The 16433-nt window shown below is 37.2% G+C and overlaps 1 protein-coding gene across 1 annotated transcript in view; it reads right to left on the bottom strand.

The window, feature by feature from the left end:
- The window catches only part of HCN1 (hyperpolarization activated cyclic nucleotide gated potassium channel 1), a 186040-nt gene that overhangs the window by 4854 nt on the left and 164753 nt on the right, over positions 1–16433 (bottom strand). The window contains exon 6 of the mRNA XM_057371811.1: positions 12351–12591. Coding sequence (XP_057227794.1) covers positions 12351–12591 — 241 coding nt within the window. The remainder of the gene's footprint in view (positions 1–12350; positions 12592–16433) is intronic.

Here is a 16433-nt window from a genome sequence, read left to right as displayed (position 1 = left end):
CCTTGTTATGTGTATAAATAGCATCATTTGTAGTCTGTCCACAAGACTAATGTGTTTGTTAATTGTATGCGTTAATCTATCCCCTATTTGGAACAGACCCTCAAGCATGGTTAGACGTGTTATMTGAAATCATCCTTACCTGGACCAGAGAGGGAGAACACAGAATATTAAAATGTGTTCCTATCAAACATTTGTTTTCATTTAAATAAACCAAAGTATTTGTTTTTCATGAAAAGAACTAAGTAATGAAAATGTCCATAAATGACATATTTAAAATGAGACTTACTGGCATCAAGTGCACCAGGTGTCCTCAACAATTAAGCTCTCCTTCATGTTCAGTTGATTTAAATAGAGTAGGAAATACAATAATAGCATAGGAGTGTGTAGTGAAACAGAAAAGGCATGGACTATTTTTAAACAGCTTGGACAAACAAGGTTCTCTATTAGCATAAAAATAAGGTGTCGGCAACATATTACTCACTAATATTCCCATCTGCATTTGGCATGGTGCATTGCCTTCACGCTGACACTTCCAGTGTGTCAAATACTACTATCTTYCCTTTCCAAACAAAAGAATGTCTTTAATTCCAATTAATAATTATGTATTAAGCTACAATGAACCTGTAATACAATTCTGAACACAAATTTTACTTCAATTATTTTATCTCTTTGGAMAATGGTTCCTTAGAACATTATGAAACAAATGTCAATCACTGCCCTAATAAAAGTGACTGAAAGCACTGAATGATGCTAAAAACATTCATTTGTTCTTACAGTCCATATTTAATGCAAATGCAATTAATTCATTTATTAAAATCATAATTTGCGGTCTGCTAGGATCAGACCCACAGAACAATATACATCTCAAAAGAATATGGAAATAGGCTCAAATATAATGTATTTTCTGCTGTGAAGACACCAACTTAAAAATGCAATGGTAAAAGGTTAAAGTTAAGCCTGTTCTGAAAGTTACGATAATCAAAACCGATCACCAAAATATCGTTGCACACATACACAGGACATGGTTTAGTGATGGACTTKTTAGTGCTGGGTTAGCAGCTGGACTCAGTGATCCTAAAGGTCTTTGCAATCTAAGTGATTTTATGATTCTCATAAAATTGTGGGATTTCAGCAGGAGCTGAATCAGATTCAATTTTTGGAACACCATGAACTTCAAGAAGCTTGTCCATATTTCTATCTCATAAAACAGGAAATGCTTAGGTTGTATTTTAGTATCACATTATTGTGACAGAACACTCTGAATAGGAAATTCTACATACCTGAGAGAGAGCATTAAGGAAGGCTGACTTCAGGAAAATCTGAATGAGTTGAGTGATACAGCACACATGATGAATTTTAAAGAATCAGGATCAATAGGCCTTTTGTAAGGATCACATTTTGATTCCAATTGAAACCAGGTTCATTGTTCTTATGGACTGTACTGATTTGCCCCTGTAGGTGATAATTTTACCCTTCCCCTATTGTTATGTGATTCCTTAACACTTTTTTTCTTTGAGAAAATAACTTCTGGGGATGTGGAAGAGATTAATCACCAGCACCATGTGTGATGTTGATCTCTTCCTTAGTYTTTGCTGGATGGGTATATATCAACTGGCTGTCCTAGCAATAACTTCCAGTTTCCACTTTATACAAATTGGAAAAATACCTTTTTTAATCTGAGAAGCAGTACAGTTTATCTGAGAGTGTATACTTGTCCATTCATCATCATTGTCCATTCATCAATTGTACATGGAAACTTTGGAAAATATGAAATACATATATCTATTTTTTTCCTATTTTTTTAATGTATTCTATTTATCTTTCAGTATATTATCACTAGTGCAAAGAATGGTGAACCCAGAGATATACTGCTTTTTGTTATAGTTACTAAAATAACTAGCACCTGGTCTTACAATTACTCAGAATGTAGTTTGAGCCAATTAAATGAGTTTCAGTAATATATGTTCTAAAAAATGCAGTCCTAGATTTTAGAAACCCTAAAATATAGGCACTGCTCAAGAGGAACATTTCTACACCAAGGGAGAGAATTTAAGGAGGAAGGAAGATGGAGATAATTCTTGCTTTTTACAGCCAGAGTTGTAATCTGGACTGTCCAAAATGAAGATATGCAAAAACCAGTTCTTGCTGCTGTGTTTACACTAAATATGGAATTTTAGACAAATAATTTGAGTTAGCAGATGCATGAAAAGAACTAAGTAATAAAAATGTCCATGACATATTCCCTGCATGACCTCTTCATTTAAAGAATGACAGCAATAATGTCTGTAGAGTTACTTTCAGATTATTCATCTGAGGAGAGTTTATAAAACAGCCTGGATATATGAATGGGTAGTTACTATTTTGAAGAGTGACTCAAAATGGCTGATTAAAACTAAAACCAACTTCTGCAGTATCCCGTGTTCAGTCTTTTGTCACTTTTTAAACTGTATATCTGAACCTAATTTAAATATGTCTATTTGCAATTTGTGATAGCTGTTGCCATTATTAGTCATCCTGTTAAAAAAACAAACCAAACAAACAACAACAAAAACCACCGCCAAACCCCCAAACAAACAAAACTCTCATAGGTTATCTTAGCTAAAGTTTTTATTGGCTGTTTGTAGAAATTTGAAATTTCTGTCTCTGAAGACTGACACRAGCTCTTCCTGTGCTCATCATTTAATTTATCATATTTTATTTAATTTAATATAAAAAAAAAGCAAAGGAGAAAGCAAACATTTACTTGGGAAAATCAGGAAGAACTGCCTACATTTCATTGACCCAAACTTTGATAGCTTTTTATAGACAAATACTTTAAGAAACATTTCATGTTTATTTAGCATTAGCCAAGGACCCTGAGAGTATGCTCATTTCTTTACATAGCTCCAAATGTGTCTTTTATGCCTCTTACGTAGGAGAAATCAGATTCTCGTCTTCATAAAAAGTGGCAAGTTATCTGACCAGAGACATTTTATTTTCCATCCTGATCTCTCTTTTCATTTTTTCATGTGCAAGTACTAAAAATAACTGTGGCCGGCCTTTCATGACAAGAGCAAACAAAAGCTAGTAACAGAATCACTGAGATTGGAAAATAGTTCTGAGATCATCAAGTCCAACCTTTAACTAAACACTACCCTGTCCACCAGACCCTGGCACTGAATGCCGGTTCCAGTCATACAAACATTTCTTACATCCTGCCTATATCCAATGCTCAATAAAGTTCTTCTGAGAAAGCYCTGTTAGAACAGAAGCGGAGGGTACCTTAATAAAATAGAAACACAAGTGCATATTTTAACTTTAATGCTATTCATAACATAACATCCATACATTTTTCTCCTACTTCAATAACATATTCTTTCTACAAAGAGGGACCAATATAGTCTACTTACTGTCTTGTAAAAGCTAATAACATTACTGATAATAATTTCATTTGGCTTGAAAACAAAATAATTAAGCTTAGATTCTAAGATAATAGGCCTAAATAAAGATTTTGTTTTCATACTTGCCATGGCGAAGGCCAAAAGTGATTTTATGTAATTAATTTACTCCTACTTTTGTTCAGATGGATGCTTATTCCCTATTGAAAAAAGCCACTTAGTTCCTTAAGTATTCAATAGTATGCTTTTGTAACCTGGACTCTGGCAAACAATAACAGTTACAAATTAAACTATTCAATTTGAATTAAAGTGAGCTATAAAAACTTCTTTTCTTTTCATTAAATTTTTTTWAAAAATCACAGATTGTCAGTTCTGAATTAAATATTTAGATTAARTATTTAATCTAGATTCAAATATGTAGTTAAAATTCTACTGTGTGAAATTGAAGGTACTTGCAAAATCTTCTTCTGGTTTATCTGTGTTGATCATATTAGATTTCCAGGGCATGCTATGTGGTATTTTACTTTTGTCTAGTTATTGTATGTATAAATTTTAAATTTAAAATGTATACTGTTCATGAATTTGTAGAATTAGAATTATAATTTATTTAWGCTTTTAGATTGCATGATTTATTGTGTTGTTTTTATGATTACTGTTAAACTTATATTTTTACTTGCTAACTAATAAAACTTTAAACCCAAAACAACTTCTATCTTTTAGCATAAAAAAGTAATTTTTTTTTATTCTATCTTCCTAGAAGTYCTCTTGGACTTTAAAAAAGAATATTGAATTTGAATAGCAAGAAGTCCTTTTGATTGATTATTATTTTCCATATGAAATATGTTGTCAAAACAACAACAGAACAATTTCTTGTCRACAAGAAATTATGCAATATTATGAGGAATTATAGCCTCAAAAAAGGCAGATTAGTCTGTGCCAAAAAGACATTTAATTTTTAGGCCCTCTTGCAGACAATATTTTTAGAAAAATGTTCTATACTGTTCACCTGAAAAATGTTTTACGAAAGAGTTGGCATGGGGATCTAGAGATCCTGCTCCCTTTAAGCATTTAATTATGTCCTGCTATTAAGAATATGAATAATCACACCTCAGGGGGGCTACTTATAATTAACTATTTGGATTATTGCATGAATATTGAAAAACCTAATCCACCACTACCTTGAATAAAGAGTAGCCAAATGCAATATTTTTACATAATGTAAAATTATATATATCATAGTGTCCATATGTAAAGCACTTCAACAGATTTTTTTCTATTTATAATTAGTATTATACTGCAAATCTTTTAAAATATTCTATCAAAAGGAAGCACCTAGACTGTAACCAGAAAAAAAATACGTGGCAAAATATAATCTAAAGTGACTCAACATTTCCCATGGTATTATTTTCCACTGCACTGGTCTAAAATATACTGACAGTTACTGTTCCGAAAGGGGGGAAAGCTCCATAAATAATAGGTAGGTCAAAGAAGTTCTGTCTAATTGGCCTTCTACAAGCTGAAGCAAATGCAAGATAGAGTTTATTAGAATTTCAAGTGCAGAAGAATAAATGTTAAAACTGCATTAAAATTTAAGCAAAATAAAACATTTAAAATTGAAAGTATTCCATGAACTACATGTTACAAAAAATAAACCAAAAAAGAAAAGATGCTATAATATGTCTCTGGGACATTGTCTGGGAAGATGGCAATGAGAATCTGGTTTCTAGATAAATTTGCTAGATGAATGATGACATGAAGCACAGATAGTGATATCTGAGCAAGTGAAATAAAACATGTATTTGTCTCATTGCACTGCAAGAGATAGACCTATATCCACACACARTGACTCTTGTATTTACACATCAAAAGAAGTTTTTAAAAAATCACATTCATTTMATGTTCAATATACATGGCAGTTGATACAAAAAAAATAGCAGTATGATTTTTGTTAGTCCAAAAAGTCACTCATCTAGTGACTCACAGTGGCATGGTACCATTGGGATTTTCACTCGGGGCAAAAAAAAAAACAAGTGGGGAGTGGGATCTGCAATGGATACATCAAAATTTGAAGAGCATGAATTACTATAGACTTATCTACTGGAATTAGAGAACTCCTTTAACTAAAAAAAAAAAAAACCCATGGGGCCCCCAGACCTAATTAATAAAAACATATCTGCACTTCCTGCTCACTCAATTTGGATTTCTCCACCAATATCGGTGTTCCTTCAGCTCTAACATRGTATCTCTTAAAAACAGAAAAAAAGGGGTTAAATTTCCTGGAACATATGTCTAGGCTGCTGCAAGAAGGAAAGCCTGTGTAAACACAGGTGGGAAAACAGATGGAGAAAGGAAAAGATAGCAGGGAGACCAGTCTTATCTTGTGTCCTTTGTGGTTGAGAGGAATTTTGCCAGTGATTACAGAAAAGAGCAGGATGAGACTACAGTGAACAATCAGGCCTCTGTCCACCAGCAAGAAAGCAAATGAAGTAACAGCAGAGTCCTGAACGTGTTCCCAGAAATGATCCTCTGAGTAAGCTGTGCTGAGCCTTACTGGTTGGGGAGTTCAGGATTTATTCAGTCCTCCTCTCTGAAGGCATGTCAGCCTCACTCTTAACACACCAGATCAGCATGGAGGCAGCTCAGCATGTCCTTATCTGAATCAGGACTGCCTGCCCTGCATGTCACCTCTGACTCCACTAGGCTGGCCACAGGAGGGGCACAGGACCTCATGAAACCACTCCTGCTCATCAAAGTCCTCTGCACTAGCTTTCGGACAGCTTTTTATATTTGCAGGGGTAACAATCTCAGGCAAGTTATCAAATGGCAGAAAGCTGTTTTCTCCCTTTACTMTCCAAGGAGGAGCCTGCTGTCTGTAGCATAGTTCTTGGGAACACCATCTGACTGAGCTGGGTGAGGGGTATGCAGAGAAATGGAGGCTTACAAGGCATCAGGGAGCAAAAGGCCTTTCCAGAAGGAAAGGAGAAATTCCMGGGCCAGATCTTACTGTGTGGATTCAAGTAGCCCTACGAGCCACACCAGGAGCCAACTGAGTAAGAGGAAGGAGATCACAAGGAAGGATTTATTTTATTAAAGCAAATTTCTGTTTGGTTTATTACACTCCTGTGTGTTTGATGGGATTAACTATCAGAGATTTTGAATTACCAATTTATATAATATTACAGAGTGATTCTGAAACAATTTACCCCAGCAAAAGTCAGAACTGTCACACAGCAGTGGTATTACATCAGTTTCTATCAATACGTATTGGTATAAGGTAAATTAGATTAGTATTAGGCTCATTACAGACGTTAATATTTCTGCTCTGTGAAATCCCAGTGAGTGATGAACTAATCTTTTCTATAAGCAAAAGACTCATGTTCTTGTGCTTCATCTCTAAAGATGTCAAAGTCTTTGCATTTTACAAATTTTATATGTATAGTGAAGAATTACTACACAATCTGTTCAGTAATTCCTCCTGTCACAAGAAGAGTAATTTCTAATCCAGTCACCTAGCAGTGAGAGGAAAAGGACTGAAACCTGGCAATTTCCTCCCTACCATTTATTACTGGGATTACATCATTAATGAGTTTGAACTACCAAGATATTAAASAGAAAGACAAATATGCACTGAGACAGAGAAAACAAGAATGGGGGAGCTGTCATTATCMCTGCTGTGTACCTAATTTTCTATTTTCAGTATTGTAAACTGTAGATGTTGAAGACCATGGACAAGATGACAAAAAATGAAACTTTGGAATCCAAACATCATCAAAATACAATTGTTTTCCTATTGTTTCTCCATCCCAGGAAGGGTGAGTTAAAGTGTGTTGATCTCAAGTTTTCAATTCAGCTTACATGTGCAGTCAGGTTTTCCTGCTCAAAAGGGATAGGTGAAGYCCCTTCCCACTCTTTTCCAGCTTCTGGGGATTGTTTGTATGTGTGCTTGCTGCTTGTATTTTCCTCCCTTTCCCATCAGTCTCATGCCCGTGATGTTTCCCTGCACTGTCCTATCAATTTGCACTRCACAACCTGACTTCTACCTGCAGAGTTGACTTCTTTGGTGCTCCCTACACTGTTCCCTATGTTTTTGTCCCACATGTGAACATAGTCCACAACATCCATTCATTCTGTCCTGACCCTCATTCACATGTTACTCACACTACATAGGCAACTATGAGGAGCAGATCATAATTCCTTGGATGAATTGGCTGCATGGTCACATYCAAAGGGTAGTGGTCATTGGTCTGAGTCCTGATGGAYGTCCATGACAAGGGGACCAGTCTTGTGTAGTGTCTTCATTAATGAAATTAAATAAGGAATTGAGSGCACCCTCAGCAAATTTCCTGATGACTACTGAGCAGTGATGACACCCTGAAGGATGGGATGCCAACCAGAGGGACCTGGACAAACTTGAGAAGTGGCCCACAGGAATGTCATTTGATTTAAGACCAAGTGCTGGTGCTGCACCTGGGTCAGATCAACTCCTGGTACCAGCCCAGGCTGGGGATGAACAGACYGAGASCAGCCCTGCCCAGAAGGGWTTGGGGGTGCTGGGGGTGAGAGCTGGACATGCCCYGGCCATGGCACTCMCAGCCCAGAGAGCCAAACGTGTCCTGGGCTGCACCCAGAGCACCGTGGGCAGCAGGGGAGGGAGGGGATTCTGCCCCTCTGCTCCKCTCTGCTGAGACCCACCTGGAGCATCCAGCCCTGGGGACCCTGCACAGGAAAGATCTGTTGGAGTGAGTGCAGAGGAGGCCAAGACGATTAGAGGAATGGGGCAAGGCAAGGCTGAGAGAATGCTCTTTTTCAGCCTGGAAAAGAGAAGGCTTAAATATGACCTAATTGAGACCCCCTGGTACCTGAAGGGAGCCTACAAGAAAGATGGAGAGAGATTTTTTTTACCAGAGCATGGGGTGAAATGATAAGGGGGAATGATTTCAAACKGAAAGACAGTAGTTACCAGGAAAAATTCTTTACTGGGACAGTGGTCGGGCACTGGCACAGGTTGCCCAGAAAAGTTGTGGAACCTTTGAACCAAGCCATTCTATGTTTCTCAGATTCTATGAAAATTTCTATTGAGGGCAACCTTATTTCTTCCCATATGAAACCTATGTCRGTGTCAGCAGGAGAAGTTTCTCTTGTAATTGTAAAAGGAAAAAATGCATCTATTGCTATGCTGATAATGGCAGCAATYCCACTCCTAATAATGGGGAACTAGGAGACAAACTATTAGCAAACAGAAAGTAAAAAATGAAGGAAGAYATTAAAACATTCACAGATGTTTCAAAAAAATGAGATATAGCTCAATTAAAAATAAATYCAATAAAAGCAGCTATAGAGTATTAAAATCCCATAATTCTTCACTGGTAACTGTGGCTTTCATTATTTCACTGATGTAGAAATAAYTATATAACAGTGCAGTATAGTGAAAATTATTTTCATGTATTTTTTCTTGTCTAATTCCTGTCCCTTTTATGAAAATTCACACAAGCATTCCATGTGAGGACAGGGATTGTACGGTAAGACAGTAAAAAACCAAAACGGTAGGGGGAATATCGGCTATGAAAAAGAATAGTACCAGAAATTGCTTTCAAATTCCTACTAGCACTTGCAGTAGATATGTAAGATGATAATGTCTTTCAACTAGTGCTCTGAAAAAACCGATTTATTGGGATGAAAATTAGCGTCCTACACACTGCTGGGCTAAATAATGCTCCTGCACATGAAATTCAAGGTTACATTTATGAACACACAGTCAAGGTCAAGGGACAGAATGCTCTCCTTCCCACAGAAATACCAAGGAACAAACCACAAACCTCTGCAGTTATAGCCTTGTATTTACTCCTTCCCTCTCAAAAGGAGAAGCCAGTGAATACAGATGAGGACGGAGGCAGACAGTAATCAAGCCCAAATCTATGGAGGCCACTTTCTACTGTCACCACTTTGCCCGTCCCTCAAAAATCAACAGAAAATGTATAGCGGTGGAGTAGTCAGATTCATGTATTCAATTGGTGGTTATCCAGGCATGTTCTTTTTGAGAAGGATTACCAAGCAATTGTTAGGTTTATATAATTTCCTATTAGACCAAATCTTTAGGAAAGTCTGATTTTAATTAAAAACAATGATCAGTCATTTCAATGTTCAGTGTTAGTCTTTCCTCTTTTTCACTGCAACTTTTGGTTTTCCAGGCTTTTGTTCTCACAACAGTCGTCATTCAAATCACYTCCAAATATTGGTGATTCTGCTTTGGTTCTTCCTAAATCTTGACTTTCACAATAATCTCCAGTTTTCCACAACTTAAGGGTTGTTGTTTTTTACTGGTAAGTTTCTTACCTAATTTTTTTATTGATTCAATGTAGTTACCACAGAAATACTTTATATATTAGGAGTTTGATAAATATTTTCCAAATCCAAATGCTGGTGATGATGGTGAAACCCTCCACTGAGTTGTGGAGGTAAGCCTACAAATCTCTCCAGAATCAAGGCCCCCAGGTAACTCAGCTCTGGAACATGCCTGACAGACAGAAGTTAGCATCTTTGAGCTGGGACAAGGAACTTCCAAATTGCAAGACACTTCAAAATTGAAAAAGGATCTGTTTAGGCATGGCACCCTGTCACCTGTGTGCCCTTTACTTGCTTCTGGGAACACAAATGTTGATATAGATGCATTGTGTCAGACCTGGGAGCTATACAGATCTGTTCTTATAAGTAGCATCTTCTTAAACAGAACCTCAGATTTCTCATGTTCTCCATTAAGCAAAAAAGTGGTTATTAGTCTTAGCATTTGAATGCAGCCTTGCTCTTCCTGTTTATAATTTTATCTCTGCAGTGTTTCCTGTGTTTGCTTTGGTCAGGAAGTTTTAGTGAGATTCTAATACATGCTTCAGGGAAAGCGGGGGTTCTCCAGAGAGGTGAGAATTTTAGAACTGTATTTTTATTTTCTGCTTTGACAATCCAAACCTTTTCAATTCACAGATATCTGATTTGCAGTTTGTTTCCTCTCTTTTCAGCTGGACTCACAGAATTATAAAATCCTACAATGGTTTGGGTTSGAAGGGACCTTAAAGATAACTAGTTCCACCCCCACTGCTGTGGGCTGGGATGCTGTTGACTAGGTCAGGTTGCTCAGGGCCCAATCCAGCCTGGCCTTCAACATGTCCATGGATAAGGCATTCACAACTTTTCTCAGCCAGAGAGGTCTTTCTTCTTCTGMGTTGGAAATACACTTTTGGAATTTCACAACAGACCTGAGCCACACCACTTTGGATCTCAGGGCATTCCCTTTCTTAGCTTTTCTCTCACCGTGCACTTGCCCTTCCTTAACTCTCCTCACCCCTCCCCACTACGGCAGCAGCTATTACTTTCTCTTGCCCCAGCAGCTGTCAGGCTTTGGACGCATGACTGCCCACCTGTCTCATCCCAGCTGCAGTTTTGATGAGCAAAAGTGCTTTGGTATGTAGCGTAGTAAGTTCTTGTAGTGCCTGGATATTGCAAGTAGCTTATTTTTTTGTCTGCATTCCTGTTAAGAAGGGTAGCAGATGAACAGGATGAGCTAAATAGTTGTTTGCACTGCAACAACAGGCTGACAGTTATGTAAAATACTTTCATGTGCAATCTCCTCTGATCCTCTGCTGGTTCAGAGGAGTATTATGGCCAGATTCAGCACGCAGGCTCTTGCAAACTCATTTTCATAAACTAGGGCACTGCTAAGCATAGAGGAGACCAAGGCCAAGGTTGCTCTGTTTCTTCATCCTCAGCATTTACCTTTTCTTTCTGCTTAATCTCCTGTCTTCAGCATCTACAGTTTAATCCTGTGGGATAAGCACAAGACCTCTTTACCAAAGTGCTTCTACAAATACTGGTGATACAAATCACCTTGCAGAGGCTACTTCGGAGTGACAAGGTCTGCTGGCCAGATCAGTAGGAGTTGCTTTAGCGTATTATTCTAAAATGGGATTAGTTAAGTAACTCTACAGCCCAATTCAAACACTGAGCCCAATTCACTTTTCTTAGCTTACTCCTTAGTRTCCCAACTAAATGGCACTGATTAGGCTTTCAATTGAGCGTTTTCTGAAAGGCATTCAGGTCAGTTCTGAGATCATTCACAGGCTTCAACGGCAAATTAATACAATGACCAGCTAAGTGTAACTCTCATGGGCAGCAGTGGTACACAMACAAATATTCAAGCAGTTACTGAAAACCAGCATTTCTGCTGCATATGGAAGCAGACACCAATTCTATTGCACAAAGACAATTTACAGTCAAAAAACAACTATTTTGTGTCATCAATTATTCCATGTAAGAAAAGCAATGCTTTCATCAAAATATAAACATTCAGGTGCCTTCATCTAAGCAAAAACCTATTTTTCATTAGGATTACCAGATTAATTTGATTAGGATTAAAATTCATGCCTGTTTTTATCAGTGTACATCTGTTAGAATGCTACCTAGACAGAAAGGAAGTCCAATTTCTCATAGTATATACTGGAAGAATAAATGTGTGCTAAAATTCAGTAAAAAAGCACTGATAACAACTTGAAATATTAATGAATTTCAAAATACCACATGTAAGTAATGCTCTAGGATTTTTATGTTTAGATTTATAACTCAGAAAGCAGTATTCTTTTTCAAAGATTAGTTCTGTCAATTTTACCTTTAAAAAGCTATAAAATTGCTRTGTAAATAATTATATTTTTATTTCAATATTGTCCGTTAAATAGTAGTGCTCTTAATTGAAAATAACTTCAAAATTGTGGTAGGTCATTCTACATTTTAAAAGCTGTCCTCACAGAAGTAAGCAGATTCTGAATGTTTTATTCAGAAATATTTTGCATATTCTTCACTGCAGTTTGAATTGTCTAGGCAAATGACTCTTAGCTGACTTATTCAGAAGTCTCTTTCTGTCTATTATCTGAAAATGTTTTATTCTCGTGCATTCACTCCAGTGTTATCATTATTTTTTTTCCTACTTACCTCCAAAGTAAGAACCGTCAGTCAGCTTCAGCTCCTTGTTGGATTTGGTGATGACACCAGCAACACCATGTTGAATGAAATACATCTTCTTACCCACAGCCCCTTCTCGGATAATATAATCTCCAGGTTGGAACACCTCAAATCGCAGTTTGCTTAGCATGGCAGTCACAAAATTTGGGTCTGCATTAGCAAAAAGAGGCATTGTAGCCACCAGTTTCCGACAGTTGAAGTTGACAATTTCCTAAATGGAAAGAAAACATTGCAATAATGGTCAATAAATDTGAACAACATGATAAAAATTGAAAAAAAAAAGTTATGCTTTCTTCACAAAGAATTTCTTTATGTTCATATTGGACATTTCTGTGTCTCTGTGCTCACTTAACAATGTATTTTCATCTGTTTCTAGTGAAGTGATGGAAACAAAAGTTTAGTCTGACTTATATTTCTATTTCTGAGGTTAAATGTTGTCTTCTTCTGGTGGCTTTTCCCATGTAATTTATTATTCCTACTGGAGTTTAAGGGGACAATATGATAGAAAGAGAAAAATTAAATAGGAACTACACCSCTTGACAACAAGATTGGCTGTTGCAATAACTACATTAAGTGATGAAGTTATGCAAGCCCTGTGTTTCCAAATATTACACCAGTAATATTTTTCTGTTCCGAGTATATCCAGTGGTAACATAAATATACATTATAGCTAGCTAGTTGAAATCAATACGAAAATTTCCTTCTCAGTTTCTAATTCATTTTATAAACATAGAGACATACATTTCTTGCCCTTCAAAGAGATGTGTGTGAAATAGACCCCTATGTGCAGAAAGCACCACTATTTTTCTAGGGCCTTAAGGGTTTCTCCTACCAAGGAGAAACTGCATTTCTATTTACAAAACACACTATAAGTGCATCTACATGTAAAGATTAGCATGAAAAAAAAGCTGTAAATGTCCTACTTGCTTTAAATTAAAAAACAAAACAAAACCCTATGAACAATTTCTGAAATATTTTCAAGTTCATTCTTGCAGACCTTACATTGTCTTAGGAAATTAACATGTTCAGTTGCCATTACAGATTTAACATTGTACTGAAAACCTGAAACTAACCAGTGTTACACATGGAGAGGGGCTCAGGCAGGCAACATCTATTGAGGTAGCAAACCCAACATGACAGGAATAGCAAATATAATCATCTGTATATAAATGCAAACAGAGCAAATAAAAGAAAAATACAGCCAGCAGTCACCTAACTGCTTTGCAAAACTAAACATGCCTTTATTTTCAGTGGTGTGCCCATATAATTTCTTACASGAATCCAAGGCTTCAAGATTGATGTAAAGGAGGCATTCCACCTACCAGCTCTCCTTCCCTTGACTGCATTCCTGCTGGAAGTGGCTTTTACAACTTCCCATGCATCTGCTGTCTCACATATCTCATTTATGCCATGCAGACAACTCCCTGAGCGTGAAGCTCTGATATACTTATCCACGGATCAGACAAATTCCTTTCCTCTCCAGTCCCTCAATGTGATATCCTGCTTGCAGACATGACGGGGAAGTTCAGGTAATTTCACACCRTAAGTAACAAAATCACGGTTGATTCTTCAAATCAGTCCCTTTGCATCTGGGAAAGAAGTGGGAGTCCCCCTCTGAAGGGAAGCCTTTGGCTGCTGAAGCAATTAACAAACAAGTGCATGAAGTGAAGAGAGCAAAGAAACAACCACCTTTCCCTGAGCAGTTACATCCTTTCCAAATAAATCTAGYGGGACTTAGTAAATTGGAACAAAACGTCTCAGCAGGCACCCCGCAAACTAGCCTCCCTTATAAAGGTACATGCTAAATTTGATGCAAGATATCTTCTGTTTGCCTGAATCCAAAAATTATCTCAAGTAACAGCAGTGCAAGGTGTGAACTACGAGATAGGTGACATTCAAATCTGTGAATACTGCTGARTCAGTGAGTCAAGAGGGGTAATCCCCAAATAACCCTCTAAGTATATTCTTTATCAGGCAATAAATATAATGATGAGATTCCAACTGGCTGTGTTGCTAAAGCGTGAGAAAATGCTTGTTTTCCTTCTTGTTTAAACTCTACATTTCTCTCGTAAAGCTCCAGCCACCACCTCTCTCCCCAAGGAAGGTTATTTGCTTCTCCCACTGCTAGCAGTATGGTGGCATCCCATGAGGAGCCCCAGACTACATCCTCACTCCCTGTGAGACTGCCTCGCTGCCGTCTCCACTGATACTGGMAATAACAATTACTTGTCTTGTCTTGCTCAGGGACTTTTCAGTAGGCTTGCAGCTTGTTTTCAGTTTCTGAAAGCGAATAGATTGTCTTGCATGCCCAGGAGGCAGAGAAAGGAAATTACTAAAGAAAGCAAAAAATTGAGTGGAAATTATATAGAAGCTGGTAAGGAAGCACAGAAAAGGCTGGGAGAGCAGAAAGTTTAGCTCCAGTCACGATTAGGAAGAAAGAGAAAAACAGACTTAGGTGGAGTAGTAGTATGAAAGGGGAAATGGAAGGAAAACAAAAAGAAGCACAAAGACCTAGACAAAAAAAAATAAACAAAACAAACCAAACAACAACAACAACAAAAAAAAAAGACATGAAGCTTGACTTTAAAAACAGAGAAATGGAAATTGCTGAAAAGTGAGGGCACAGGAACACAAAACCTGGAGAATACATGTCTGGAGTGAAAGCTGAGAAGTAGGGCAGATGAAGTAAACAAAAGGGAAATTGGAAAAAAAAAGAAATTAATGTATTTTTTGAAGTATRATAGGAGAGACCGTGATACATAAGAGAGGGGAGGATTCAGTCCTGGATGACTTCTTTGTGCAGAACCAGTCCAGCCCACCCAGAAAGGAATTAATCTCATCCTGGGACTCCCAACAAAACACACCCTTGACAGAAGATTTTCACCCTTGGAATCGCATGTCCTCTTCTGCCTCAATCTTCTGACCACCTTTCTCTCACATTATGTAATCTGTATCTAGATATACCCATGTATACACACACATTATCCTGCTCAGCCTGAGTTGCCTAATGAAGGTACCAACATAGCTACAAAACCACCCCGCTGTGGTAATTTCAGCTGTTATTCCTAGCAATGCATTCATTTTGTTGATTAGTTTTCTGTGAAAGTTTGCACTAAAGTACAAACTTCCCTTATTTAAGATGTTAGAAGGTGGAAAATTACTGAGGGAGAAAGAAATGTGTCATTTTTAAGTGCTTTGTTTTTCTTTAAAGTGTTCTTTTATTTAAATATGAGATCATTCAGAGCAAGTAAAATACATTTCCCTGAGTCTTAATCACAGGCAGTTCTGCAATTTCAGGTTCTTGTGTATTACTTTAAATATCATCCTGGGGAGAAAGAAACAGTAAAGATTATGAAAGTGTTTTATGTAACTCAGAAAGTACTAGGAGAAAAAAGTTCTGTGCTTTAAAAGAGAGGTAACAAAAGAACAAAATGACAAATTAAGAGTTGACATTTTGTACATAGAARAATCTTTCACTCATATTTTCTTTTAATTCTTTGGAGCGACACTGGAATCAGACTATGATACTCAATATRACACCTCAATTAAATGATATTTTGTCTCACCTCTACTTGAAGAAAATACCAAATGAAGCCTGTGGAAGTGATTATGTGTGCATTATATAGCTGAAATGGTTAAAGAGCAAGAATGATTCAGACCTACATGGAGCAAGCATTGATCTATTCCAATCACTGGTCTCTTACACAAGAATTAAGTCAGAGGTGCAATAGTCAGTTTCATATAAGAAATTGRTTTGGTAATTATACTGGCTTCTGCTCCTTTGTAGTATATCAGGTTTATTACTCATCCTGACCTTCCTGGATATTTTTTTAAACTGRTGTTAAAGTATCAGATATTATTTTGTGTGGGTTCAGTATTTCTTGATGGCTGCTCTGGAGCATCTCAAGATCCTTACAAAAGCAGTCACAAGGATATCCCAGCTTTGACTGGGGCTCTCTGATGGCATCTCTAAAAGTTTTTAGGACCTCTTTTCCAGGAGATTTCTAAATGGATGTAGTGCTCTTAAGACTGGCTGGAAAATGCTGTTGCTAT

This window comes from Malurus melanocephalus, unplaced genomic scaffold (assembly GCF_030028575.1).
Source record: "Malurus melanocephalus ecotype Western Australia unplaced genomic scaffold, MMel_1.1 scaffold_158, whole genome shotgun sequence".
Lineage (NCBI taxonomy): Eukaryota > Metazoa > Chordata > Aves > Passeriformes > Maluridae > Malurus > Malurus melanocephalus.
Note: the sequence above shows the minus strand (reverse complement) of the source record. Positions and strands in the feature narration are given on the sequence as shown.